The 27,302-nt window shown below is 50.1% G+C and overlaps 1 protein-coding gene across 5 annotated transcripts; it reads right to left on the reverse strand.

Moving 5' to 3' along the window:
- Nucleotides 1-24: 24 nt before the first annotated feature.
- Nucleotides 25-27,302, reverse strand: LOC125728537 (sprouty-related, EVH1 domain-containing protein 2-like). Of its 5 annotated transcripts, none has more exons than XM_049005438.1 (6): nt 26,870-27,302; nt 11,990-12,167; nt 10,624-10,792; nt 9,042-9,106; nt 4,847-4,963; nt 25-2,913 (listed from the first exon to the last, which is right to left on the reverse strand). In XM_049005438.1, the coding sequence occupies exons 1-6, from the start codon at nt 26,893-26,895 to the stop codon at nt 2,275-2,277; spliced, it is 1,194 nt and encodes a 397-aa protein (XP_048861395.1). In that variant the 5' UTR covers nt 26,896-27,302; the 3' UTR covers nt 25-2,274. The 5 variants fall into 5 exon arrangements, with proteins under 5 accessions (XP_048861395.1, XP_048861393.1, XP_048861394.1 ...); XM_049005436.1 differs by having other exon boundaries at nt 25-2,949; XM_049005437.1 differs by having other exon boundaries at nt 4,847-4,996.

A 27,302-nucleotide genomic window follows, 5' to 3' on the forward strand; every position in this document is an offset into this window, starting at 1 on the left:
ACAGAGGTAAGAATGCTTATCGTATTAAAAAAAGAATCAATACAAGGTTTATTTCATTATTCTATATATACAAGGAGACAGATGAATTCAGGCATGCTTGAGGCACTTTTCAATAGTTCAATGTGTGCAGGAGAGACCGAGCACTACACAGACTGAACGCTTTTGGTTAACTCATCACTGCAGGAACAAAAATGAGATTTGGTCGACCGAACGACAAACAAAAGGCCGGTATTTGCTTAGAGGACAACGGGGTCCAGTAAGTGCAGAGCTTCGGAGGGTGAGGAGCGGACTGCATGTGACCCATGACCTCTGACCCTTGACCCTCCATTGCCACGAGGTGGTCACCTGCTAGCCCACCTGCCTTGTGGAAAACGGCCCATCGGGTCTCACTCCCCTCACACCAGGACAGCTGTGTTTAGAAAACCATATATATGGTATAGATACCAGTATCTATTTGGGACACTGTCGGTCACATTTCACAGTAGTGCTTTTGAAGTGCTTTTCGTTTCTTCGATACATACTATTTGTGGGATTCTTATAATCTGAGCCTAATTCGTATTTACTCGGGCTGCAAGCACGCATGTGTCTGCACTCCAGAATAGCATACGTGTGTACACACGGTACACTACTGGCAGAGTATACTGGCCGCCCTGGCAGACTGCTGATTGGCTAACTGTCTTTCACTGCTGAACCTGAGCCAATTAACACACCTTCTGGACAGTGACATTGTTGACTGATTCTGATCAGCATCTAGAAGCATAGTCAGGTAACCACAACTAGGGGCAGCTGATAGTCGACCAATCGCCCAGAGTGGATGCCCACCCACCCCCACTGAGACCTGGGGGATGGGGGCTGATTCATTGATTGTACAACGCCATTATCTATAACCGCACTACATTAAGTCTGGAAACATTTGAGGCAAAACCGATCATTCCTACTGACACCTCCTGAAAAATTCTAGAAACCCCCTCCCCCTTCCTCCAGTGATTTGAAGCACTGAACACAGACATTTACATTTGATATTTTCCCTTTGGGATGTATTAATTAAAACTCAAAAGGACATGCGATCTCAATAGAGGGAACATTTATGGAGGGCCAGACCATGATTCAGCAATTTGGCAGGATAGCCATTGATGGAGCACCTTCTCACACAACCCCGTGATAGACTGAAGCTCCCTGAGTGAGAAGTCCGCCTGCCGCTGTGCAGCCACCAGGGGGAGCACTTCCCTCAGTCCCTTCGCAATGTGTTTCAGCTTTAAGTAAGAAGCAGGGGGGGGGGGGGGGGGGGGGGGGACAGACACATAAAAAACAGAATTACACCTTTGGATATTAGACACTACAACTTAATAGAAGTTTACCATTATTACAGCAAAGGCTGTTTGCAAATAAGAGATCACAACGGAACAACTTAGATGATGGATATCCGCAGCTCGTAATCATTTTGGCTTAGATACAGTGACAACAGTTCTATGCAGCCAGATTATGCTGGCACCTTGCTTCCTTTACTCAAACGGTCCTGACAAGCACACACTGACAGATCACACCCCTCCCACCCTACACACACAGGTTTGAAATTATATCTTTGTGGGGACTCTCCATTCATTTCTATGGGGAAAACTCTAATCATAACATGACGACCGTAACCCCTACCGAGCCCTAACCTTAACCATAAGTAACCAAACAAAATGCGAGACTTTTGGCATTTTTAGTTTTTTGATAGCATTCACAGATCCTTGTGGGGACCTGAAAAATGGTCCCCACAACATCAAAACAACAGTTTTTATTACATTGTGGGGAACATCTGGTCCCCACAATGTTATATAAGCATCATCCTCACACACACAGTCCACATGACCATAGAGTAAGTGTCTCAGGTGAATCAGTGTTTTACTTCCTCTTGTGTAATAGCCCAGTGTGTGTCTGTGGGGGGGGGTTAATGTTTTGGATGGGGCGTGATGGTCCATTTAAGTGCCTCTGTGTACAGGAAGGAACCGGCTGCATCGTTGATTGGCAAGCATTGGCAAATTAACAGAGCGGGAGGGACACACACACACACACACACACACGCACACACACACACACAGGGGAAATTAAATTCAAGTTCTTAAAACAAAATCAGTGTAAAAAATATATAAAGTACCAGTTATACATAAATGAATAGTCAGTCAGTCTTTATAATGCGAGGGCCTCGCTAGGCCAAAATTCTGAATGGAGGACAGAGAACGAATCGCCTTCCAGCCTCTGACCTCCTGGCTGCCCGGTGCCCCCTCCCACTCAGCCTGCCGCCTTGTGTTTGCCCCCGCAGCAGTGACACGCCACGCCGCAGCGATGGCACACGCGGAGTGGCATATAGCAGCACATGCAGGGTGCCACCAGCGAGAGAGCCAGCAGGGCCAGCCAGCGCAGGCAGAAGCGCTCGTCGCCCACGTCGCACGAGCACGGGTCCGAGTAGTCGCCCTCGGGGTCTGACAGACAGTGGTACAGCAAACTGTCGGCACACCACATGAAGCTGACCCGGTGTATGCAGGTCCGGATGGGGTCCGGGGCATCCTGGCAGTGCCCACGCCCGTTCTCCTCGTGGTTAAACATGTCCCGGCAGTAAACGCACCGCGACCGCTCCCCCTCCTTCTGCCCATTCCGTTTGACCTGTAGGGGGTGGGGCTGTGTGCTGACCACGCCCACCCCCCTCCCCATGACCCTGCCCTTATGGTCGTGGAGGCAGAAGTCTCGGTCGGGGACATAGGGGTAGTTGTAGTCGTGCTTGGACGGCTCGCTTTTGGCAAAGTGCACGTAGGAGTCGCCGTCGTTGGCCCGGAAGAACCTTCCGCGGTCGCCGGCGTGCCGGTAGTCCTCGTAGCCCGTCAGCCATGCCCGCTCCCGTGGATTGATGCGCACAATCTCCTCGTCCTCGTCCTGGAAGGTGACATGACGGCCGAATTTAGGCATCGGCTAGAAAGAAAGGAAGAGCACAAGGGTGTGGGCGGAATGTTCCAGAAAGGAGGCTCCCCGGGAGTTACTGGATGGGAAGCTGTTTACTAATAAGTAACGAAAAGCAAAATTAACACTAGAAACATAAAAGGGCACGAATTTCAGAGTGAGGCAGGGGGCACAGTAGCTTCTGATACCCGAGGGGGACACGCCCCGCATAGCCCACGCTCGCTTAACTGGACTCGCACAACACTGGACGATGACTAACAGAATCAAACCTGAATATATCTTGAAAGCAGAAAGTGGCTCCTGGAAGCAGATTTGTGGCAAGCAAAAATCGGTGCCAAATAATTAGGGTAGATCGCGGTCTTTGATGGCGGGACGACACAATGCACTCCAGGGACAGGATGTGCCGATTGTTTGTGTTATCTGTCAGCGTTCGGCACCTCAGCAAACAGCCCTGGAATATACTGAACTTTGAATGCAATTTGTGTTCTTGAATACAATGGAAGCAGTAAACATTGCTGACCTTTCACCCAATCACCTGCCCTGCCCCCCCAACCCCCCCCCTGATCATCTGGCCGGCTGACTAAAGATACATGGTAAACACGCCCAGTGCCGGATGATTTCAAGGTGCTGCCTGCACACTGCCGGTCCAGCTATCTTCGCCTGTCCCCGGGGGAGGGTGTGATCCTGCGAGGGCCGGGTGTGCCGCTGTGCCAGAACTTTCCCTCGAGTCCATGCTGACTGGTGCTCTAAACCCGTCCCAGGAAGACTTGGGGTGGGATTTCAGTGCAACTCATCAGTGCTGCTACACAAACATGCAACAGACCTCAACAGCCACACATGTAAGCCTGTAATGGAAAGACTTCCATTGAAATTTGCTATTTTTCATAAAATCTCTCCATCTCACCACAATTTAATCTACCCAAAGCCACCTTTCAGTCATTATACTGGGCTAAACACAACTCGGCAAGATTCCCAATTCAGCTAAACCTCCGTCACGAATCGTTCGCATTCGTAATAATCCGTAATACACGCTAACCAAATGGCCACCACCGCGGTATTTCTGCGCGGCCGACAGAGTGGTGGGAGTGAAACTACTTGCATCACTCTCTAAACCTTCTGACGCGCAAAGCCGGGCTGAGCGCACATTCGCCGACGCCATGACCCGGACATCCTCTTTTTCGCTTTCTGGTGTACCAAAACCAAACGTCAGCGCAGGGGCACGTAAACAGTAAAAGCGATTTATATGTAAATCCTTCCGTTTAAGTGGCTTCGCGAAAGATGGATCAGTGCTACGTAAAGCAATTACGTAATTGCCACCTCGCTCACTATATTCCAGGAAATGTAAGGCGCTGGTCACCTCAATAACACCGAAACGCTGATTCAAAAGCAAGAGCAACTTCTTAAATACATATATCTGCTGAGGTAATACAATTAAAAAATACATATTTTTTAATTGTATTATCAGTGTTTTGGAAAACACTGATAAACTCATAGACCAACAAAACTACAGCTTCACTGTGCTGACATTGTTCGATTAATCAAATTATGTGCTACGCATCAGTAGTTTTCCTTCCGAATGTTTTTAAATTGTCTTGAGGCTGGAATTGTAATCGAACATGTGCCCATCGCATGAAAGTCATATTCCTAAGGAGGTGTATTTTCATAGTTAAGGATTACTGCACATGAGCCTGTGTGCAAGTCCGCAGGTTAGGATGTTGGGCTTGTGGTCAGAAGGTTGCTGGTTCAAATCCCAAGGCTGAGTGATTTTACTGTTGGGCCCCTAACCAATGTGCTTAACCATCTATTACTCTAAAAAATGTGTGTCGCTCTGTATAAACATCTCTAATTCTGGCACTGTTCATACAGGTTAGGTCACGTGCACGCAGAGAGGCGGACGGCCGGCACCCACCTGCTCCGGGAAGCAGCGCTCCAACCCTCTGTGTTGGTGGTGGTGGTGGGTGCAGGGGGGCAGCCGGGGCTCGTAGAAGGCGGGTGAGCTCAGGGCCTGTGTGAAGTGCTCCTTCTTCTGGGAGGAGTTGGAGGAACTGTCAGTGGCAGTCTGGGGTGGGGGGGGGGACATAAAACTCACTGAGGAAGGGGGAGAACACAGGGGCCGGCTTCTGAAGAGAACGCATGCAGGGAGAGGAGAGGTGAAAATGGTGTGTGTGTGGGGGGGGGGGGCAGTCGATCTCAGGATCACCAAGCACACACTACATGGGTAGGGGGCCGTTTAAACCCTCCATGTGAAGGCAGAGTCACTATGCCCCCCCCCCCGGTAGGGATGTGACAAAGCCGATATTTCTCCATTAACACAGCCCCCGCACAGGCATGATTTATGAAGAGCCGCCCCCACCCCCCCCTCAAAACCCCCCCTCGAATGACAGGAAGCAGGATGGTACCCCCCTCCCACCTCCTGTGCATAATTAAAAACGCTCCGATTTCTAAGGCTGTTCTGAAGTCCCCCTGTTATTAGGAGGGAGTTGGAGGTGGGGGGGGGGGGGGGGGGCGCTGGTTATATTAAGCCAGCATGACTTAAAACTGGCGGGGGGAACAGAGAAGCCGGAAAAGCAGCGGGTGACATCAGCAGTCAGGCAGTCGTGGTGCATGTAATGCGGCGAGCTAGCAGCTTGTTGGCTTGACTGGTCTAAGTTTTCTGCTTACTTTGAAACCACACCCTCCCGGCGGCAAGTCACGTAAAGGGGAGGGGCCAGGAGTACACACGCAGGCAACTGCGCAACCATGCCACCACAATGTCACAAAAACGCATTTGCTGCTCATCTCGTGATCGGCGATTTCAGAAACGCGGCACAGCCAGATCATGATTAAAGATGGAGGCCTGTCTAAGGCATGTGGGTACGAAGCTGAGGATTAGGCTTTTTCAGAAATGCTTCTTCACGTTCATGAGGAAGTTCACGTCACCCCTCTGTGTGACCTGAGTAATTGGGAATGACCTGGGTCATGCTGGGGACCTGTCATTGGAGCCACCTGAACACAGGGAACATTCTCATCCCTCTGTGCATCTCATTCGTTCCTCTCTGTCGCTATGGTGATCCATTCCATCAATGAAAGGTGAGGGCAGGGCCCTGTAGAGGAGACCCGATATAACAACAGTAGAATAAGGGCCATCTCTCGGTGCCGTGCTTCTACACGATGACACTCCTGCCCTCACCAGAGCCCATGGACACGCCTGAATGCATCTTGTCCATGTCCTAACATGAGTGACTCATATGTTTGGGAAAGGAACTTAGTAATTCCAAATGTGCTCGATCAGCAAAGACCTACTGATTACTCATACGTCACAACGCGCACACTGAAGGATGTTCTGCATTCCCGGCGTCGACGTCCAGGAGAGGGATGGGAGGAGAAGCCCATCTTTGTCAGTCTTCGGCCAGCCCTACAGCAGCGCAATCATCAAGGCGCCTGCCTCATTCAGAGCTCTTCTTCAGATGGATCTGTCTGTTGTTAATGGTCAAAGCAGCCGTTGTTCTACAGGGATCAAATGTTTAATCTATTTGCCGGCTGCTGGGAGCAGAGGCCAGTGTCAGGAACGTCTGCTGACGCCAACCTGCCGACAATGGAGTCAGTGGCAAGAGGATGCAGCGGCTGATCTGCGGGCACGCGTGTACACACCCCCACGCACACACACACGGCCGACCCAGGGGAAGCCAGAGGCCTCCACTCCCCTCCACCCAAAGCCAAAGGGACTCGGATTACACTGGGGGGGTTGGCCGGGGCCAGTTTGGCCTGACTGCTAATACTCCGGCCCCCAGCTCTTAAAGTGAGCCTGACTGCAGCAGGAGGGGCCAAACACCCTGCATCCCCAACTCCACCCCAATCCAGATCGCAGCTCCCCCAACTCCACCCGAATCCAGATCGCAGCTCCCCCAACTCCACCCGAATCCAGATCGCAGCTCCCCCAACTCCACCCCAATTCCTATATCTCCATCTCAACTCCATGCCAATACAGACTGCAGTATCCCCAGCTCCATCTTCATCCAGATTGCACCATGCCCAACTCCATCCTAATCCCCTAGGTCCCCTACAAGTTGAGTGAGAGACAGCCTACAGCAGCGATCCGCTTTTCCCTAGTCCCCATGGTGGACAGGCCAGCCAGGATGCTGCAGGCTGAGATTTGCGCTCCAGGCCTGCGATCCCCCAAGCTCCTCATCAATCCCCCAACCCACAGCACCACTTGGCACCCAGCGTCTCCTCTCAGAAAGAGGTGTCTGATGGGTGCACACCGAGCGAGGAGGCAGGAGGTATTCTTTGGTCAGTTAAAGCGTATTCCAGTCTCAATGCCGATGGTGATAATGATGTTGATGAGGGTGAAAGTGGTGATGATGATGATGATGAGGACAGGAATGAGGATGCTAATAGTGGTGATGATGACAACTGTGATAATGATGATGGTGATGTGGCAGGAAACCATTGGTGCCTCAGCACAGGGGCAGAACCAGCCTAACTATGTTCCCCCCCCCCACCCCCACCCCAGCTGAAGGAGTGGCGCCAGTCCTGCAGCATGGACCCCCCCCCTGCAGGGTTACATTGGCAGAGTGCAGACAGTGGACCATGTCCTCCTGCGAGAGATTGCCTGGACGTCACATGACTGAATACGATCATAATCACGATTATTTTGGTCAATACTGACATACTTATGTAACATAATTACTCCTAGTAGGCGACACCCCTTCACCCCAAAAACCTTCCTGGATCTGGACTGCATGCATATGGCTCATTGTCCTCACGCAAATCAGTTCAGTGAGCGGCCATGCCAGTCTGCCCACTGTCACCCGGGTCTGTCAGCACCAGCAAGCCCGGCCTGGACCCAGCAGGCCCGGTACTCAGCTCTGAACCGGACACAGGAGCTCTGCAGTGCAGGATCTGCGGCACCCTACCCTGAGATAAATGTGGCTTGTGGGGGGGGGGGGGTAGCGTGGGATGGACCTGCTGAGCTGCCAAGTCTCTCGGCTGTTTAAAGGGGAGGAAGAGCTGAGATTCCCGCCCCCCCCCCACTCGGGGCAGTAAATCACCATGGCAGTTAGCTAGGAAGTGACTAATGATAGCTTTACTGGCGAGATCAGGAAGTGACCTCGCGACCTCACCTCCCGCCAGCACACCGAGAGACAAGCTCTTCATGGCCCTCGGTCACAACACCCCCACCCCCACAGCCGGTCATCTCTGCAAAACAAAAGACTGGCGTTTCCACAACACCGACAGCCAAACAAACAACTGCCAGCTGTCTGCTAGCTGGGGGGGGGGGGCATATTTACTTACATTTCAAAAGGATAAAAACAGGAAATGAAATATGAACATGAGCCGCACAGTGCGTCCTGAACACGCCTCGCAGAGACCGGCACTGCGTTCACAGAGCGTCCTGAACACGCCTCGCAGAGACCGGCACTGCGTTCACAGAACGTCCTGAACACGCCTCGCAGAGACCGGCACAGCGTTCACAGTGCATCCTGAAGACGCCTCACAGAGACCGGCACTAAGTTCACAGAGCGTCCTGAAGACGCCTCACAGAGACATGCACTGCGTTCACAGTGCGTCCTGAACACGCCTCACAGAGACCTGCACTGCGTTCACAGTGCGTCCTGAACACGCCTCACAGAGACCTGCACTGTGTTCACAGAGCGTCCTGAAGACGCCTCACAGAGACCGGCACTGCGTTCACAGAGCGTCCTGAAGATGCCTCACAGAGACCGGCATAGCGTTCACAGTGCATCCTGAAGACGCCTCACAGAGACCGGCACTGCGTTCACAGAGCGTCCTGAAGACGCCTCACAGAGACCGGCACAGCGTTCACAGTGCATCCTGAAGACGCCTCACAGAGACCGGCACTGCGTTCACAGAGCGTCCTGAAGACGCCTCACAGAGACCGGCACTGAATTCACAGAGCGTCCTGAAGATACCCCACAGAGACCGGCACAGCGTTCACAGTGCATCCTGAAGATGCCTCACAGAGACCGGCACTAAGTTCACAGAGCGTCCTGAAGACGCCTCACAGAGACCAGCACTGCGCTCACACACGTCAGCTGACCTTCCTGTCACAAGAGTGGCAACCCAAGGGGGTTTGTGCACACACATACAGAGAGCAGACTCACAGTGAACACGTCGTCATCGCCCAACTCAGCCTCATTCTGGATCGTTGAGGATGATGTCGTGGACCCTGGAAAGGCGGGAGGAAAGGGAAATGATTATGATTATTATTATTGTTCTTGCTATTAAAGCTGTACCATTAGTACAGGAAACCTATCAACATGGTTTAAAAACCCTGAAATAGGAAATGATGTTTTTGTTTTGCTTACCAGAGACAAGCGTAGAAAATATCATGAGAATGATACCACCCCCCCCCCCCCCCCAAATGATTGATTGATACTTTGACTAAGATTGTTCTTACGTCTCTCCTAACTTGCTCTCTTTAGGTGAGCGGAGCTGGGGGTGAAGAGTCATGTCCCAATAAATATACACTAGTATGAATAGTATGTTCTCATTCTTTTTCATGTTCACTAGTGACATTACTATCTTACACCTTTACAGGACTGTTCATGGAGACGGTCTGGGAGGGGTGTTTCCAGAGGGCGTACCCGGCTGATAACTGCACTTTGAACCAAACACCACGGAAGCACTGGGGTCCAAAGTGCGGGATGATGTCACGGACCTGATTCATCACCACCTCCTTATGGGACTGGGCTGCCTTTCTTAGCACGTGAGCCAGACCCGGGTCAAACAGCCAGCGGCCTTTGACCGGCAGACCTACAGACCCAACAGGGAGCAACGCTCACATTTTCCCCAACAAGCAGGATCATCCAAAAACAAGTAGGCCAAATGAGATTGGGTCTCTACTGCCACAAAGCACAATCAAATCATTTCGGGGGGCCTGATCAAGGCGGTTAGGAACAGCGGGCTTTTCGGGATCATTAAAGGGCCCCTTTAATTAGCCGCCGTGCGACACTACGCCACAGTGTCACAGATGCCGGCATCAGCCCGCTGCGACTCACACAAGCGTTCTGAACCACAAAATGTTCACTTTTAAAATTAATTTCAGCTGAAGAAATGGGTTAATACCTCTCAAAGGCCTGCAAACGTACGCATCAGCAGCTAAAATAAATCTTGCTTTGCTAATTAATGCGGAATCAGTCACAAGCTCAAGCGTGGGTGGACATTAGGGGGGGTCAGGGACGGGTCCCGATAGCACCTCCTAACAAGGGGGACCCCTGACTGGGAAGTGCAAACCCCCCCCCATCTTTCAGCTCTCACATTGTGTTTGAAGGCCGTATGTTTCCACTTAGGGGGAGGCTTGATCACGGCGGGGCATAGCAAGCCATGCCAAATGAGGACTGGGGGAGGGGGGCAAGCTTGGGGGGGGGGGGGGCGGTGTCATTGGCAGCAGACTAGCTCATAAGGGCCTGAAGAGAGGGGGTCGTATTGAAGCTTAAATCCACTAATGGCTCTAAGGTGACGAAACGTGTACCCATACATAACACACACATGGGGGGAGGGGGTTTAAATTATTAAAGATTAAAACCAGACATTTAAGAGATGGCTTCCATCACCCCATGCACAGCGGCGATACAGACACCGTGTGAGGGTTCAGTGGGCAGACGCTAAACGCCGAAATACAAGGCTGAGCACGCCGAGGCAGCTAGTCTGTGGGGGACAGAGGATACAAAAGCACAGCGTTACCCTCGGTGAGGTCGGCGACGGCCTTCCTCACGCCCCTGTCAAAGGCACGGGCATCCGCGGGGCTCTGGAAGGTCAGACCGCACTTCCTGTTGTCGACTTTCCAGTGGTGAAAAGTGGGCGTGGCCTTGGTGTAGATCAGGTCCTTCTTGAGGAAAAACTCCAGAATAACCTATCGCAGTTGGGGGGAGGGGAGGGTTACATGTCACAGAGGCACCATCATATGACAAAACACCTGCATCCATCAAACAGATCTCAAACCTACAACCTCCGGTCCACCTAACGGGCGGCCCTGGGCGTCATAACGCACGTTAAAGTCACGCCCTTCCGGTGAGATGGGCAAGAGCCCCGCAGAACCTGACGGGGCTGCTGACAAGGGAGGCGCCAGCTGAGAACGGAAAGCCACCATTGCAGGAGAAACCAGATCTCCTAGCTGCTAAATTATAATGCCTGGAACAATAGACAGTGAGAACCACTTTCTCCAACACTATTATTTAAAGTAGAGTGGTGTAGCGACTTCACACCTTCGGGGTTGGGGGTTTGAATCCTGCCTCTGCTCTGCGGTGTGTGTGTGTGTGTGTGGTGTTTGCGTGATTTTCTGTTTTGGAAGTTTCTTTCTGAAGTCCAAAGACATTCAGTTAAGCTAACTGGTGAATTAGCTGTAGTGTGTGAGTGTGCGTGCCCTGTGATGGATTGGCATCCTGCCCAGAAAATACCCCACCCCCATGCCCTACGCTGCCTGGGACGGGCCCCAGCCTCCTCCTCCTCCTCCACGATCCTGTCCGCGATAAGTGGTGGGAAAACGGATGAATGGATGGATTATTTAATCCATTTACGTAAAACAAAGCCGGTTAATTATCTGGCCCGTTCAACGAGTGAAACGGAAATGAGACCGATGGCGAAAATAGAAAGAGAGGAGACTCGTACTGCGGCGTGTGACGAAAGCCATTCAGGGTAAATCAGTCGACGGGATTCAAAAATAAACACGATAATGATGTACTTCCCGGGGTTAGGGTTGGGCCTGTGATGGTAGTTGGGCCTCCATGAACCACCAACACAAACAAAAATAATGATGATAAACAAGGGATACACAACTGCCCAGACGGCACAAGGGGAAAGAGGTGTTTGGGGTTATTGTCTTTCCGTCAGAGTCCACCCAGTTTTCTGTGGCCGTGTCAAGCTCCGGCGATCACGTGTTCACCTCGGAAGGATCCGGAGAGTATCCTTGCTCCGTCGCCAGTGGACGGGCAGTGAAACGCCGTTCTGCCTGCATGACAAGGACGCCTTGTGCGTGACGAGCTGGGGTCAGTGGCACATGCGCGCACGCTTCCGCCTGCGGGGGGCGCCGTCCTGGCCGTGGCATTCTCACCTGTTTGTCCTTGAGCCGCTCGCCGAGGATGAGGAAGTCGCTGCGGCCCATCAGCTCGGAGGGCAGCACCTTGCAGACCCCCACCCGGCTGAGACCACCCCCTTCCAGGGCAAGCCAGCCACCACTGGAGTCGTCCCGGGTCATGACCACTGCCTTAACGCGCACGATGTAGCTGTCACTGCACATGGAGGAGGGGAAGAAATGGCAGGTGGGGAGGAACAATGGAATAATGGCATTAACAAATAAAACATACAACAAAGAGTTCTGTTAGGGAACCACCCTCCCCCACCAAGACCCTGAACCCTGACCTCCCCCAAACAAAACCAGCTTCAGCACGTTCAATCCCACAAACCTGTCCTATTGGTCAATCGAGTGGGGCTCATCTGGGACCACCCCCCGCCAAACCACCAAACATTCTGTGTAGCCAACACTTAAACATAAATATACAGGAAATGGCAATTCACTGAAATACGTGCCTTTGTAAGAACCGTGTGCAGAAATATGAAGGTAGGTAAGGTCAAGTTATCAGCCTGCTTAATAAATTTCACCCCCCACCCCACCCAATGAGCAGGAAGTTGGCGTGTGTGCTCATTATCTGGGTAAATAATTGACCAAGGTGAGGTGAGGCGCTAAGGGGGGCGCCGAAAGCTTAGCAGGTCCTAAATCAAAACCAGCGTGGGCATCAGAGAAGGGCCCAACGTGGCCCCCGGGGACAAAAACAAAAGCACACTACGCTCTTACGGTTGACGTGAAAAGCCACGCACAGTCATCCTCAACCACAACTTATGCCACACTTCCCAAGTGGGCGCTCCTAGCACGTCCGGTTTCTATAGGAAACGACTCGACACTGTTCACAGCCTCGTGAAGACGGCTGCAGTGATGGACGAGAAAGGAAGACAGACTGTGGCCTGCACACTAATCACAGGGGGAGCTATTCTACTGGAAATGAACGGCTGGCGTTGGGCATGTATGCGAAACAAATGCTGCAATTAAACAGACCATGTGATTCAAAATGGATGTCACACAGGGGTTAAGGGTTAGCCTCATGGGAGTTTCATTTATACAAAAATTTTCTAAGGGGAGAAAGAGGTGGGACCAACCAATCAGATGTCTTGGTCCTGGCTGCTCTGGTTCCTTGGACTCACCTCCTCTACAATCTGACTGGTTCTCTCCGTGAACCAATCATTTTTTTGTTCTGCCCTCTGAACACAGATAAAACCCACCTGAGCAAGACCTAGACAGGGGAAGGATAGGAAAGGGCCAGGCAGGAGAGCCTGTACAGGCTTGTTCTTCCAGGACCAATAGGAGACAGTGTGAGACCCCCCAAAACTTCACATATCAGCTAAACCGACAGACTCCAAACCGACATGAGTAAATTGGACTGTATCAAACAACTGTGCCTCACGCCAAGGACATTAAGTAACGGCACCTGACGGCCGGAGTGTGGGCACCGGCCTGGCCACTCTCTGACCAATCAGGAACGCCATCAGCCGGGAAGGCGAGTTGCCCAAACGCCTCGCGTTTCTTCCCCTTTAAGGCAAATCTCTTTGAGTGACTCATTCCGCCCATCTGCGGCACAAGGAGGCACAATTTGCTCCTCTTCATCTTGAGAAACACTCTCCCCCTCACCTTCTGCTGTCTGCAGATACGGTCAGGGAGAGACGACAGCGAGACACGTTCGGTGAGGTTCCAAATGGCTCAGTGGTGCCGCCCTTGTGGCAGTGAGAAGTGATATTATTCAGTATAGGACCGCAGGGAGCCTGGAGCCTACCCCAAAATGCACAGAGCACAAGGCAGTGGTCCCACCTGGGTGGAATGCCAGTCCTTCACAGGGCACACAGTCACAAGCTATGGCCAGGTTTGACACACTGAAGAAATCATGTTCATTGCCTTTAACATTTATTGCCAAAACTACAAGGCTGGACACACCAGACTAAACAGATACAAGCGACTAAGCAGAATATCACAGTTGCCATCAGATTGTTCCGGAACACCGTCCGCTACTTATGGAGGAATTCAGCGAGTTGCATGGCGTGACTCTGGCATGTCCAGACGGGCCCACTGAGTGGAGTTTTACAGCAGGTTAAGTGTGGCCCCAGCAAGGGGGGTGCGGGGTATCATTACAAGTGCAGGAGCAGAATGGAGGCCGTGCGGGAGTCACACAGAGTCCTACGTGCCGGAAGGCCCACTTCCCGTCACCCTGATTATTTGTGTCCCAAGCAGCCAGAGGAGGCTTAACAGATACCCCCTCCCCCGACACGCACCCAGCACCAAGTGGCACAGCACCTACATGCTGCCACCGCACCGTGTACCACCACCACGTCCGTTGGGTACACGGAGTTCCCTGGCGAGACATAGCATGCTGAATCTGCTCCTACGCCGAAACAGGCCTCATTACACCTTTTTAATATCCAGACATCCCTCCCACCCACACACACACACACACACACACACACACCACAGAGTTACAGAGTATGCAGAACATCCTAAATCCCTCTGAGGAATATCCCCATCCAAATGCCCCCCAACACTTTACCTTGCATCCCACCCCCTTCAGTCAACCTTCCAGTCAACGGGGAAGAAGTGGATTCTGGGATTAGACAACCTCCATGAAAAGATGTTTGGAAATACTGGGAGCCTGGCTACTCAAAATGACCACATTTGTACATTTAGATTTCCATTAGCAGGAGGTAAATGTGCACAGGGAAGAGCGATGGGACAGGTGACACAAAGCTGACCGGCGGTAAAACAAGACACAAGCGGCCAACCACAGTCAGCAACGATGGGGGGGAAACGAGGACGCATTTCTAAGCCGTGTCACTTGTCCCCAGACCTCCGCTGGCATGAGCCCGGCTCACAGTTCCTCTCAGGGCCCGACACCCAGACGGCGAAATGAGGAAGCGACTGCTTTCTGGCTGTTTACGGCCCGCGGACCTTCTGGGTTGCCGTGCACGCGAGTCTCTAACCGGGACCTGAGCGTGGGTCAGACAGGACATAAGACAGACCTGGCATGTATATGGTATAGCGGCATCTGACCTCCGACCCCGATCACATGACATCCATTTGGCCCTTTTAACCCCAGATCCAGAGAATACCCGAGAGTCCAATCTCCTTCAGAAAACTGCAACTACACACACTCATGTTCCTGTTTAACGAGGCGCCAGGCAATCCGGCACCTTCCATTTGGCACAGAACATCCCCGTAACGGATTACAGCCGACTGCATACTTGTGATAAAGTGCCCCTTCTCACTATTCCCAAAATAATTTAACTCTTTGCTTACATGACTGTCACGAGTGCCATCTCCAACAGTCCAGCTGAGATATAAACCCGGTGTCGGGCTCGATGCCAACATACCGGGACGGATCTTGCGAAAACAAGCAGGTGCTATATACATTTGTCATGTTTACGTTTGTTTTCTTTCAGCGTCTCATAACATGGGGAGGAGTATGGAGCCTTGGTGTGGGGAGGAACCGAGAAAAAAAATGCAGATTTACTGTAACGGTCCCCACAGAAAAGGAAAGAGTACAAAAGATGAGAGAGGCGGGTGGTCTAGAGCGTGCGGGCCATCAGTCGGGACATGTTTCTCCAGATGCCGCTGTATAGAGATTCTTACATAATCGGCACAGCATAGGTTTGTAGGACACACGGAGATCAGTGCTGCCACGGGAGCGTTTGCCAAGCTGCCTGCCCCCCACAATGCCCGAGTGCCGCTCCCCCACCCCCTCTGAAGGTCTCGCCATCTGATGGCACAGAGGTCACCCATTCGTCGTCACGCACGCTCACGGGAACTGCGAATCAGCTGATTAATTACCAATTATCCCCCACTCCCCCGTTCAGCGATAAACTGGATTAAAGCTCCCCACCCCCAAGGCAGTCAAAAAAAACATCAAAGATGAGCTCCCCTGCGAATCAGATGGGGGGGGCATTATGCACAAGAGGCTGGGCTTACATGATCTGACAGTCTCTCACCCCTCGATCCAGCACCCCCTTCTGGAACCCCAAAAAATCTGGCACCATGTGAGCCCCACACATCCTCCGCCAGGAAAACGTCATGGCCGCTTCATCCGCTTGTCTGCGCCCGCCGCCGCGGCAGCCTCGCCTCCGGAGCCCCAACTCGCTTCCCAAAACGAAACACGGCGGAGGAGAGGGGTCCATGTCGAGTCGATCCTCCAAAGCGCTGTGCTTACCTTCCAGAAGCCGACATCTCTCCACACACACCCCCCCACCCAGTCTGTCACGAGAGCTGGGGGACCTTTTGGGCAAGGATGCGGCTGTGCGGACGTTGGGGCTGGGGGGGTGACCCGGCCATCTCCGTGGGTCGGTCTCTCTCTCTCTCTCTCCCTCTCCCTCTGAAAGCTTCCCTGCTTATGATTCAGGTTCCATGGCGTGCTGAAGTATGAGTCATCGACAGGCTCCCATTCCACACGCGCCCCCACTGCCCCAACTCCCTCCTCAGCGGTGGGCGGGCGAGTGGTGTCTGTGGTAGGCGGTCCGAAATGTGTGCCACCCATCCAGGAACTGTCAGTGACAACGCCCACCCCCATGCCAACCAATCACATGCACAGGTGTATCAAAAGAAACGCTAATGTTTTCTTAAAGGGAAATATGAAGCAGAGGGTGGCGGGATTGTATGATGCGTGGCATTGTATAGCAGGTTTCCATAGCCTTAGCCTGTCTTATACCAGCAGGATCGATATGCGACCCTCCCCATGGAAGATGCACCTCCCTACAGAATTCACAGGCACGGTGACTTTATGGGAAAGTGCGTAATATTGTGTAATTGTGGGAATATATTGGGCTATGACACCTGATGTGACATTAATAACGACGGCGATGCTCACGTCCAGAGAAGCGCAAAGCGGTCAGTGCCCCCCCCCCCCATGCCAGTAAGTTATCAATGGTCGTCTACAAAACAAAAACGCACCTGCCGGCATGTCAGCAGAATTTCCCAAGAGAATTTCAGAGAAATGTTGCTGTGCAGTACATCACTTCCTCTGACGGCCTGGGGGGGGTTCAGTGAGAATGCCTTAGGTTTCTGGGAAATGCATCTCGATAGCCACTCTGACTGACACTACAAAACGCATACTTGCCTGATACAGGAACTCCACAAGTTTCAGAGAGGTGGTGTTACAATGGCTTGTAAATGGGTTACTATGAGCCTGGAATTTACAGTGAAATAATGTCATGAATGGTGCCGGGCTGGCCAATGGGCTGGCCAGTCAGGTCTTCAGAGGGCCGTTCAGCCCATTATGTATTCCGATACAGAAGTGTTTCCCAATCCAGATCCTCAGGGACCTGCGGACGGTCCACATTTTTGCTCCCTCCTAGCACCCTACTGGATCTGTGGGTCTCCAAGGACCAGATCGGGAAACACTGCTATACAGAATATCTTCCTATACACTCACTGCATGGATTACATGGAAAAAAGTATTTACTGCAGCAGTAGGTGTTTCTCTGCAGTTTTTTTTTTTTTACATCCACGACTTCCACCAGGCTTTGCATCCTGCCAATGGTTCTGTACGTGTGGAGTTTGCATACTATTCCCATGTCACGTGGCTTTCCTCCCACAGTCCAAAAGACATGTGCTTAATCCAACCAACTTGCTCACAGAAAATGTCTGTCCCCAGTGATGGACTGGCATCGCATCCGCTATCCCAGCACGCCTGTGACCCCACTTAGAGGATGTGTGATTTTATCTGCCCTGTTACTGGTTTTCCTTCTCAGGAACACTTTAAAGTCCTTGTTCTGCATCTGAACGGATGGGCAAGCCAGGAGACGCACAGATTGTTTTTTCCACAGCCGCGAGTCTTAATCGCTTCCAGCCCCGTTAAGAACGCCGTCATTATTGACGAGCACGTGATTGGGGAGTCAGGAGGGTTTTGGTAAAGAAAACCAGTCAAGGGGAGGAGAGGATGGAGAGAGGGAGGGTGAGATGGAGAGAGCCAGACTTACTCCCATCTTTCTTACAACCAAAGCAATAAAAAAATAAAAACAAATAATAAATGCATAATCTACCCGACCAGGGGAATTCCCGGGTGTCTTCTCAGAAACCCCAAGTGACTGTGTCGCTTTATGGGAAACACACATTATTTTTCATTTCTTTAAACAGAAAAAGAAACTTTCAACTGCAAAGAGAAGTGAACACATGAGTAATGTGGTCACCTGGCACAACCAAACCACTGTGTTTAAAAGCCCTGAAGACTGACCAGGAAATATGAACAACTATTCTGTCAGAGTGAACTGAATGGTTTCTGGTGGACGCAGGGACGGATTATGGACCGGGCCAACGGGGCCGCTGCCCAGGGGCCCTTGGGGTGCAGGGGGCCCGTGGGGCCCCTAGCCCAAAAACAATTTGCAACGCTTATCAACAATGTATTTTCGTTTGTCTATTTTAGAGGGCCTACATTCTTTGATCCTCTGCCTACAAGGGCCCCTGACCCTATAGGGAGGGCGTTTGGCTGCCAAGGGCCCTTGAATTGTGGTGGTTGTGGTGGTGGTGCTGGTGGTGGGGGGGGGGGGGGCCCTCGCGAACGTTTTGCCCAGGGGCCCACACAACCCATAATCCGTCCCTGGGTGGACGTTGTTGGAGGGACCCATGGAAGTAGCCACCATTACTGATTAAACCGACGACAGAGCTTATGAATCAATGATCCAACAGTAAGAAACAAGAAAATGTGCAAAAAGGTTATTATTAAAATTTAACTGTAAACGGAACATTGTTGCATTTAGATATGGAGTAAATTTTGACCGTGTGTCATTATAACTTAATGTTTACGGATGGTGTGTTTGCTGTATTCATAGGTTTTGTGCCAGTAACTACTGAAAAACATTTTAAAGATCCACAAAGACTCATACAGCAACAAATGCTTATTAACGAACTGATTGCTTGTGGAAGTTCTCACACCAACCAAGATGATTTAACAGGAAACGCCTTCATCACCACAAGTGTCCAAGTTACCTTCTATGAGATAAGGAATTACCTGATGGATCCTTTATGTCTGAAAAAGTAAGCACTTACATAAAATCTAACCATCCAGACTTTAAACACAGCAGTACTCAATGCCTTCTTTTAAACACGGTTAACAGTACTTGTGTAGATTCACACTGGTGGCTGTGGTAACCCAAAGGAGTCATGCACATCTATGACAGTGATTATGCAGCGAGTGGCTTTTATGTGTGTTTGTACGTGCATTTCGGCATTTGTTTGGTCAGACACATATGCAAGTGAGAGCAAGTTTGGGGTTCCTAGTGTAGAGTCAGCCAGCGTACAGCGCCCCCTGGAGGCTGGGAGGGTTAAGGGACTCGCGCAGGGGGCCCAACAGGATTCAAACCGGCAGTGTTACAGGCCCAAAATCCTACCCCACTGAGCCACACACGGCCCCCATATGGCACAGAGCACTGCTGCCATAAAAAGATTTTAATCTATAAGCACAAGCAGCAAACTGTAACGTGGCCTTAAACCTTATATGGCCATATCCTGTCAGCAGGAAGAGAAAACTAAAAGCGAAGCATATCATCATGTATATGGCCAATTGTTTATATGAACCCGCAGGGTCAGTCAGCGAGGCGTTTTCCATTTTAAGGGAGCAGGTGAGTGGGATTCAGATGGGAACATCTTTGGAAAGTCAGCAAGGTGACATGCAATTCTACTGGCCGTGGTACGGACAGACTGGGAACACTGGACTTTCGCGTTTCCTGTGACGGCTCTCCTCCCGACACAGCAGCAGCAGATTCGCAACCCCAGGTCTCCCTCATTTGAATCAGATCCCAGCGCGTCTCCAAGTGTAGCGTTCACTGATGCACACATCCATGACTCCACAGTCACACAGCCTCGGTGACACATCACTGGGGGGGGGGGGGGGGGGGTAAGTGCTGGACTGAAGGATAGCCATAGCTGCATACAACAATACAACAGAATTCTGAAAGAATTCTCCCATTCAGTACATCTGTCCAATCAATCCATACCGTGATGTGTAGTGGGACCCATCTGTGGGGGGAAACCGGAGTACCCGGAGGAAACCCCACGACGACATGGGGAGAACATGCAAACTCCGCACACATGTGACCCAGGCGGAGACTCGAACCCGGGTCCCAGAGGTGTGAGGCAACAGTGCTAACCACTGCACCACCATGCCTCCCCTACCAGTGGGATCGTGTTTACAAACTGCAATGAATATCCATGGCATTCAGCATTTAATCTGGGAAGGATTGCACTGGATAAGCAGTGACCGATGGGTGGCCAGATAGATGGATAAAGCAGTACTGCATAATGTCCTGCTTTTTATACAGTTAAGGAGTAAATAAAAGTTGCATAGTACCATTTTATATACCATATACCATTATATGGCATTCCGATTCTCACAAATATCAATCACAGGAAACAGAAGGTCGGTCATATGGACATTTCAAATGCTCGCTCCCTTTATACAGCAAAATGCTATGACAAAAAGAAGGTGCTAGATTGTCTGTCATGGAAAACAAGCAAGCAGACAAACAAGTAAAAAAAAAGGAAAAGGGCAGGAGGAGGCAGCCATGTCTTTGGTTATCGCACACTCCAGGCGGGCGCAGAGGGCCCGCGTGCTCGTGGTCGGCCCGGTGACCTGTGATCCCGCATGGGGGGGCCCGGGTCATGTGATTCCTAAAACAATCTCACAGGCACACGCGCACCAATCACTTTCAGAAGAGGACACACTGCCAATACATGCGCTAAAGGGGGTGCTATAATTAACGGTTACACTTTGAACTGTGAAATAAATAGATGCCATTTCTAAAGATAATCTGCTGATGCCCCAGAGTATATTTAATGAAGGCATATCGAAACAGGTATTCATGTTAGATAACTAAATAGGGCGACCGGATAGTCCATGTCTGAGAAGGTGCTTTAAGCGAGGACAGGATCTGTAAACTACCATTTCAATTAAAAGGACCTGGGTTTCACTTTAGCGCTGAGATGTTGCTGTGTGCTGATTGGTCAGTCTCCTATAATCATGCATGTGTCACTAATGTTAATGTGAAACAGCTGGATGAGTCTCTCAATCAAGGAAACAAACCAGTCAAAGCGCAAGAACTGAACTTTTCAGCCAAGAATAGGAGCCTTTCAGTTTTAAAGTAGTTTGGAAAATTTGAAGTACCTCAGATGAAGACCTGCTCACACACAGAACCTCAGAAAACAGACCCGCACACTCACAGAACTTCATACATACAGAATCTTAGACGTGGACACACTCACAGATCTCACACACAGCACATCCCCAGCACCTTCACAAACCCAAACCCAGAAACACAGGTCAACACACAGAATCCACGCCAGGGTCATACTGCTGGCTCTGTACATCTGTAAACAGGAAGTGTTTTCTTCATTACATTTGGAACAGCAATTAAAAAGAGGAGATATACCAGGATGTTTAGGTGCTAGAGCGTCATCAGCCCGCCAGCGTTCCTGTCACTTGAACCGGGAGAGCCTGCATCCTCTGTACAAATATAGAGCACCCACATTTACTCGGACACCACCTCCCCCGCATTCCAGCCTCCAGCCCCCCCTCAGCGACCCCCTTCCATTGTCTTAGAGGGACAGATTAAAATTTGCAAAGACTCCACTTGTGAAGTCCTGGGCTTTTTCTGGTAGGACCGCGCAACTCGACACTGGAGGAAGGCAATTCCGAGAAAAACTTTTTGTATATTTAGCCACAGAAACAGGGCGTTGTATGAGAAGAGAGGCTAAAGCAAGCGCCGATAAACAGACCAGACTCAGATTTTAAGACACGCTAAACCCTAACCCTATACCCATCTTTGAACTGTGAAACGCGACGCGTGCTGTATCTCGCTGTTATTTTTACAAAAGACGCCAGCATTTCCAGACCAATTCGGAGATACTCATCTCGGAAAATTCTCCCGGCCCCTTAATAAGCCAAAAATGCACCTATAATGTAACACGCATGGGGGGTATTTAGCTGCGCCACAATGGATGATTCAGATGCCAAAAACCAGGGGTTTAACCACTAAATAGAACCGCACGTTACCTTCCAGCTGGTGATTAGAAACACAACCTGTAACTGAAACAGTGATACACCTCGAGAACAGGCTCCTCCTCGGCAGTCTGACCACTGACCAAAGTCCCACAGCGTATTGTGATCTCCGCCAGGAGGGGAAAATCTATACCTGCAATCGTGTAATGAGAGGCAACAAGATTTTTCTTGTTCAGCCCAGTATATTAGCCAAAGGTGTCTTGGGCAAATAAAGCCTGCATTTGAGAGTTTTAAACTTTGACATGAAATAAAGTCAAAGCAAAGCATTCAAGGAGCCCAAAATATAAACACATTGTCTTACTTAATCTTTATAAGTAGAGTAAAGACCCCAAAGCTTCTAAAACATAACAAGAAAAATGTGTTCTGAATGCCAACACACTCATTTTCCCAGGATGCATTTCTGAGAGAAAGGAAGATGAACTGCAGGATCGTTTGCTGGATTGTTTTAAAACTGGTTCTCTGTCTCTCTCTCTCTCTCTCTCACACACACGCACACACTCCAATCATAACCCCTAATCTACCTCTGACTGCCCTAACCTTAACCATAAGTAAGCAAACGAAATACAAGACTGTTGACATTTCTAGTTTTTGATTGATTGCACTCACAGATTATCAAAATGAGGTTTGTATTGTGGGGCTGAAAAAATGTCCCCCCAAGGTAAAAAGTGGTTTTACCACATTGTGGGGACATTTGGTCCTCACAATGAGGTAAAAACAATGCCCCTCCTCCCCACCAAACCCAACCCACACACACACACATACACACACACAGAATAATGGTCTACAAAGAGCTAAAACGTCAAGGAACGCATAAGAGCTTTGTGGTCCATGGTGACAGCGGCATTTTGTGTTCTCAGCCAGAAGGCTCCTGTATTTTTTTTGCCACTCGAGAACGTTCAAGGACAGCTCTACATAGATACATCCTCCTATCCTAACATACTTCTTAGGATTCTGAATTCCTAGTGAGGATCGCGTTGCTATTCCAGCCTTGTGAACCTCACACACAGGGTTGAGACACATAAACAACATCAAACTACTAGACATCCAATTGCTAGGATGTAGCCCATGCGGTCTTGGGTCACCTCTGATATTATACAAAATGTATCCATATTATTTTACTTGCACGGATGTTAACTAGGTTATCGCCCGAGTTCCCACATGGATTCCCACTGTGCTTTTTGTCCTGTTCTCAATACCGGATCAAAGCCACCTTGGGCTCTTCCTTTCTGTCGTTATCTGCACATGCATGCCTTGCGCAAGCTTCCATCTGTATTTCCTCCAATCTGTTTGCGAACGGATGCACAGAGCACGTTTCCCAATCTCGCACAGTACAGGCTCTCAGGCTGCCATTGACAGAAATCTGAACCGCGTGGCAATCCGGACCCGTGGGCTGATACCGGGGCGGACAAGTCGATGGCGCTATTGAGCCAACGCAAAGGAAATCTATCTTCCATTAGCCGAGTAGCGCTGCGGTTCGGCTCAACTCTACACAACCCAGATCCGAGGCTGGGCGCCAGGCTTGCTATGCTACACATGTAGCGGAGAGAGACTCGGCTCTGGAAAAGTGCCCAGGGTCACGATTAGAACCTTTGTTTCAGGAGAGAAGGACATATGGCCCACGTTGCGTTTAAGCCGATTAGTGTAAGCTCTTATTGGAAACAGAAAGTCAAGGGGAAAAGCTTTAAACAAAACAGGACATCCTCTTAAAAAGATTAAAACAGGCAACGTTAAAAATTATTAGACAAAACTGAAGTGCAGTGTTTTGAAATCCGCAACTGAAACCTAAAGGTGTATCTGTACATACTTATTGGTTTATGTTGTTTGGATTTTTTTTCCCCACAGCTGCACATAATGACATTGTGGGAATCAGCTGGACTCCTCGGGGGCACCTGGCAGAGCAGGTCTGCGCAACTCTGCGCAGATGGAGTAATAGATGCATGATCGGGGGTGTTGGGGGGGGAGGCCCCCCAGCTGTGCGCCAAGCCTGATGATCACTTCCGTCACAGTGCCTTTCTGGCAGAACTTCTCAGACGTGGACATCTGCGGACTCCTTAAAGCCCCTGCCCCCCCGTGAAGGTGCTTGCGGCTACGTTTCGATCCCCAAGCCTCAGATCTTGCCTCCCTCGGCCATTTGTTCTCCCACCCCTTACCCAGGCCAAAATATCGGGTGGTGAGAAAGTTCATCACCTATAGGGGGGATTCATCAATACCCCACAAAATACAACAAACATAATATCTGTATAATAACATACCACCTCCCCAAAAGTTTTCAGGATACATGTCTCTAGGATACATCACCAGCTAGGTGGTACCTCCTTGGCAATCCTCCCTCGGTTATAACAACTGTTCAACAGATTACCACAGCGAGCCGGGGAGACATCGATCCTCTGACAGACACGCTGGGGACATGGGGACAGTCACCACGAGCTTTGGGGTTCAATCGACCGAACTGGCCAGAGCCGTCGTCGTTCAGATCGAACCTCTGGCCAGGTTGGCAGCTGCCAGCCCTTCAGGAGAGCCCCGCAGTACAGCTTTGCTGGGCTACATCCCCAAGACATGGGTGAAGGACTTCTGAAATTGCCAGCAAGGTACCACGGGGGTGCTGTAAGAATTAGGTGTGCTTCCTGTAAGGCTTGTGGGTCACAGGCAGAGAAGTTTTAACAAGACAATGAGTTGAGCGGTAGAGCATGTGACCAAGTTTATCGGAATTTCTGTGCTAAGGGTCCACCTAAAAGATGACAACCCAACACTAGAGACACTCTAGACTTCATACAAATAAACAAACATAAATATACATTTAAGTATTCTATTTAACTTTTAAAGGAACACATCCATACTGTGTTTTACTCCTACTGAAAAGCTTATTTTATACCTCGAATAAATCCTTCGATATTTTTAAACTCAGCCAAGAAGACCTTTCTTCAGACTTGTGTGCAGTATCCGGCAGAATACCCTTTACAAGCATCCAGGCTAACAATTTCTTGTTCTAGCAACATTTATTTACCGAAAGTTACGATCACGTTATGGAAACGTGCAAAGTATCCAGTTTTCCTGAGCTACTCAGAACATTATTCCACTGGTACAACTACTATTACAACAGAGTAATAACGCCGAAACAAACGGAGGGCATGGCAGGACAGCGGGTAACACTGTCGGTTTACACGTGGAAGGTCATGAGTTCAAGGCTGGACGGCATGTTCACAGCATGAACATTCATAAAATGCTGTTACAAAACAATATTTTCCAACAATAACTGCATTAAAAGGGTGTTCGTGAAATTTTTTCGTGCTTTGTTAAAATGTAAAACGTGGAAATAATGTGACATTGACGTAAACCTTGTCTTAAGGTTGGCTAAAGTGCAGGGATACCCTCAATGACCATTTCTGAAACTTGGCTTGACTGTAGGCTAACACCACCTAATCAAGGCTTTTCGCAAACCGTTTCATCCCTGAAAAGTCAGCAAATGTGCCAGCATCCCTCCCGCTTTCATTTAAAGTAAATATTTCGCAACTTTAAACATATTATATTACCGCATTTCATGCTCCGTTTGACTCATTTGTGTTCCCAGTAGGGCGCGATAAACGCCATATACCAAAGAACTAATATTAGGTCACGTCTTGCCTTATCCCTGTGCTTTGATAGGCACCCGTACACCACACAAATACCTATATTAAGTCCGATTAAAACCAATGCGCGCATTATTTCAAAATCATCATTTCAAAAGCCGATAAGTCAAATATTAATCCATCCAAGGTAACTGTCTTGTTTCACGCCAAAAAAGATTACCATTGATATGCGATTCTTAGTGCCATCGGTATCAATCTGTACAAACAAACCTTTGTAACCCCAGATCCGCTTGTAACACCGATCGTCATGCGGGGTTACGGCAACATCCTCCCTCCCAAATGATCTGCAGCGCAGTCATGAATGGACCGCGTCGAAGGTTATGGGTATTTATTAACTGGCAGTCGTTTGCGCATTAACCATTCACAACAAGACAAAATTCAGAATTTGCTGTAAGCTAAACCAAACCGTATATGTCATATCTTCGCTGACAGAGTGTTAATGCTGAATCTGACCGTCACATATTATCGCAAGGTGCGCGAACACACCATGCTGTGTTGGCCTTGGTGTCCTGAGCCGTGAAGATGCGCGACATACGCTCGGCCGAAGGGGACTTTCTTTTTTTTTCTTAAACCAAAAGAGATGACAAATGATCGGGCGATGGGGGGCATTAAAAGCGGCTCCGAACAAAGAGTGACAGCCGCCACCTGCGCTTTTTAACAAACGGGTTCCGCTACGTGAGCGGCCGGGCGGCACAGCTTCCCCCGGCGCTGTTTTTATGAATGAAGTGCATTATGCAAATCGGGGCGATTGAAGAGAAGAAATGGCGGATATTACATATCACTTGATTCATGTCCACAAAACAAAGACTTTCTTCACCATTTGTGGGCAAAATGACACCTAAGGTACCCATATACACCCACCGTGCTCATATTAATGCAGAAAAAGTACACGGTTTATTATTTAAAATCGCAGCGGAGCGCGCATTCAAGTAATACAGTTTTATCTACTGAGTGTGCATCCATTTACAAAATGTTTCCGATCCACCCCCACTCCTCGTCCCTTCCTCCTCAAGACTGGATCCGCGGAGCGAGGAGGGGGCTCCGATCACCCCCTTTGCCATCCACTGTCATTGCACACAATGCAACAAAGCGTCTCCAACTCCAAAACAGTTGATCAACTCGACCCGTGCCAAACTTCATACTGAGCTCACAAATAACATCAGCAGCCGCAACCACAACTTCTACACCGCCATACACAAAACAAACAGTTTTTTTAAGTGTACTTACTCGTCGGGATGTGTTTCTTCGGTCATTTTCCCCCAGTTTCACCTACAGCAATTCCCCACAGCGGGCACACACTTTGCGCTCGGCATTTTCGTCGCCACCTTCTTCTACTCTCCCTCTCCTCCACATAGTGTAACACTGGCTTCCTGCAGCTTTTTTTCGCACCGTTTTGTTCTCCACCTTCCTCAGTCTCGTTGCTGGTCTCGTTTTCCCCTTTTGTGCCACTGCTCATCCATCGAAAAAGCAACCCCCCCCCCCTCCGGCGAACGTCCAGTCGTTTACTTTGCTCTACATTCCTCGCAGGATCACCTGAGTGCCGTGTTTGTGAGTGTGCGCCGATTTCACCGAGGGTGGCCCCGAAAGAGCCCCATCTCCTGTTACTCCATGTTGGATTCTGCAGGGCAGCAGCCAGCACCGCCGACACAGGAGAGGCGGA

Source organism: Brienomyrus brachyistius, unplaced genomic scaffold, assembly GCF_023856365.1.
Source record: "Brienomyrus brachyistius isolate T26 unplaced genomic scaffold, BBRACH_0.4 scaffold295, whole genome shotgun sequence".
Classification (NCBI taxonomy): domain Eukaryota; kingdom Metazoa; phylum Chordata; class Actinopteri; order Osteoglossiformes; family Mormyridae; genus Brienomyrus; species Brienomyrus brachyistius.

What these genes read in the sequence shown, in the direction of transcription:
- LOC125728537 (XM_049005434.1), bottom strand. Translation starts at nt 26,895, where the DNA reads ATGACCGAAGAAACACATCCCGACGA. An exon ending in GAAGAAACACATCCCGACGA is followed by an intron (nt 12,168 to 26,869) that starts GTAAGTACACTT and finishes CTCCATGTGCAG; the next exon opens with TGACAGCTACATCGTGCGCG. An exon ending in AGCGCTGCTTCCCGGAGCAG is followed by an intron (nt 2,950 to 4,846) that starts GTGGGTGCCGGC and finishes CTTTCTTTCTAG; the next exon opens with CCGATGCCTAAATTCGGCCG.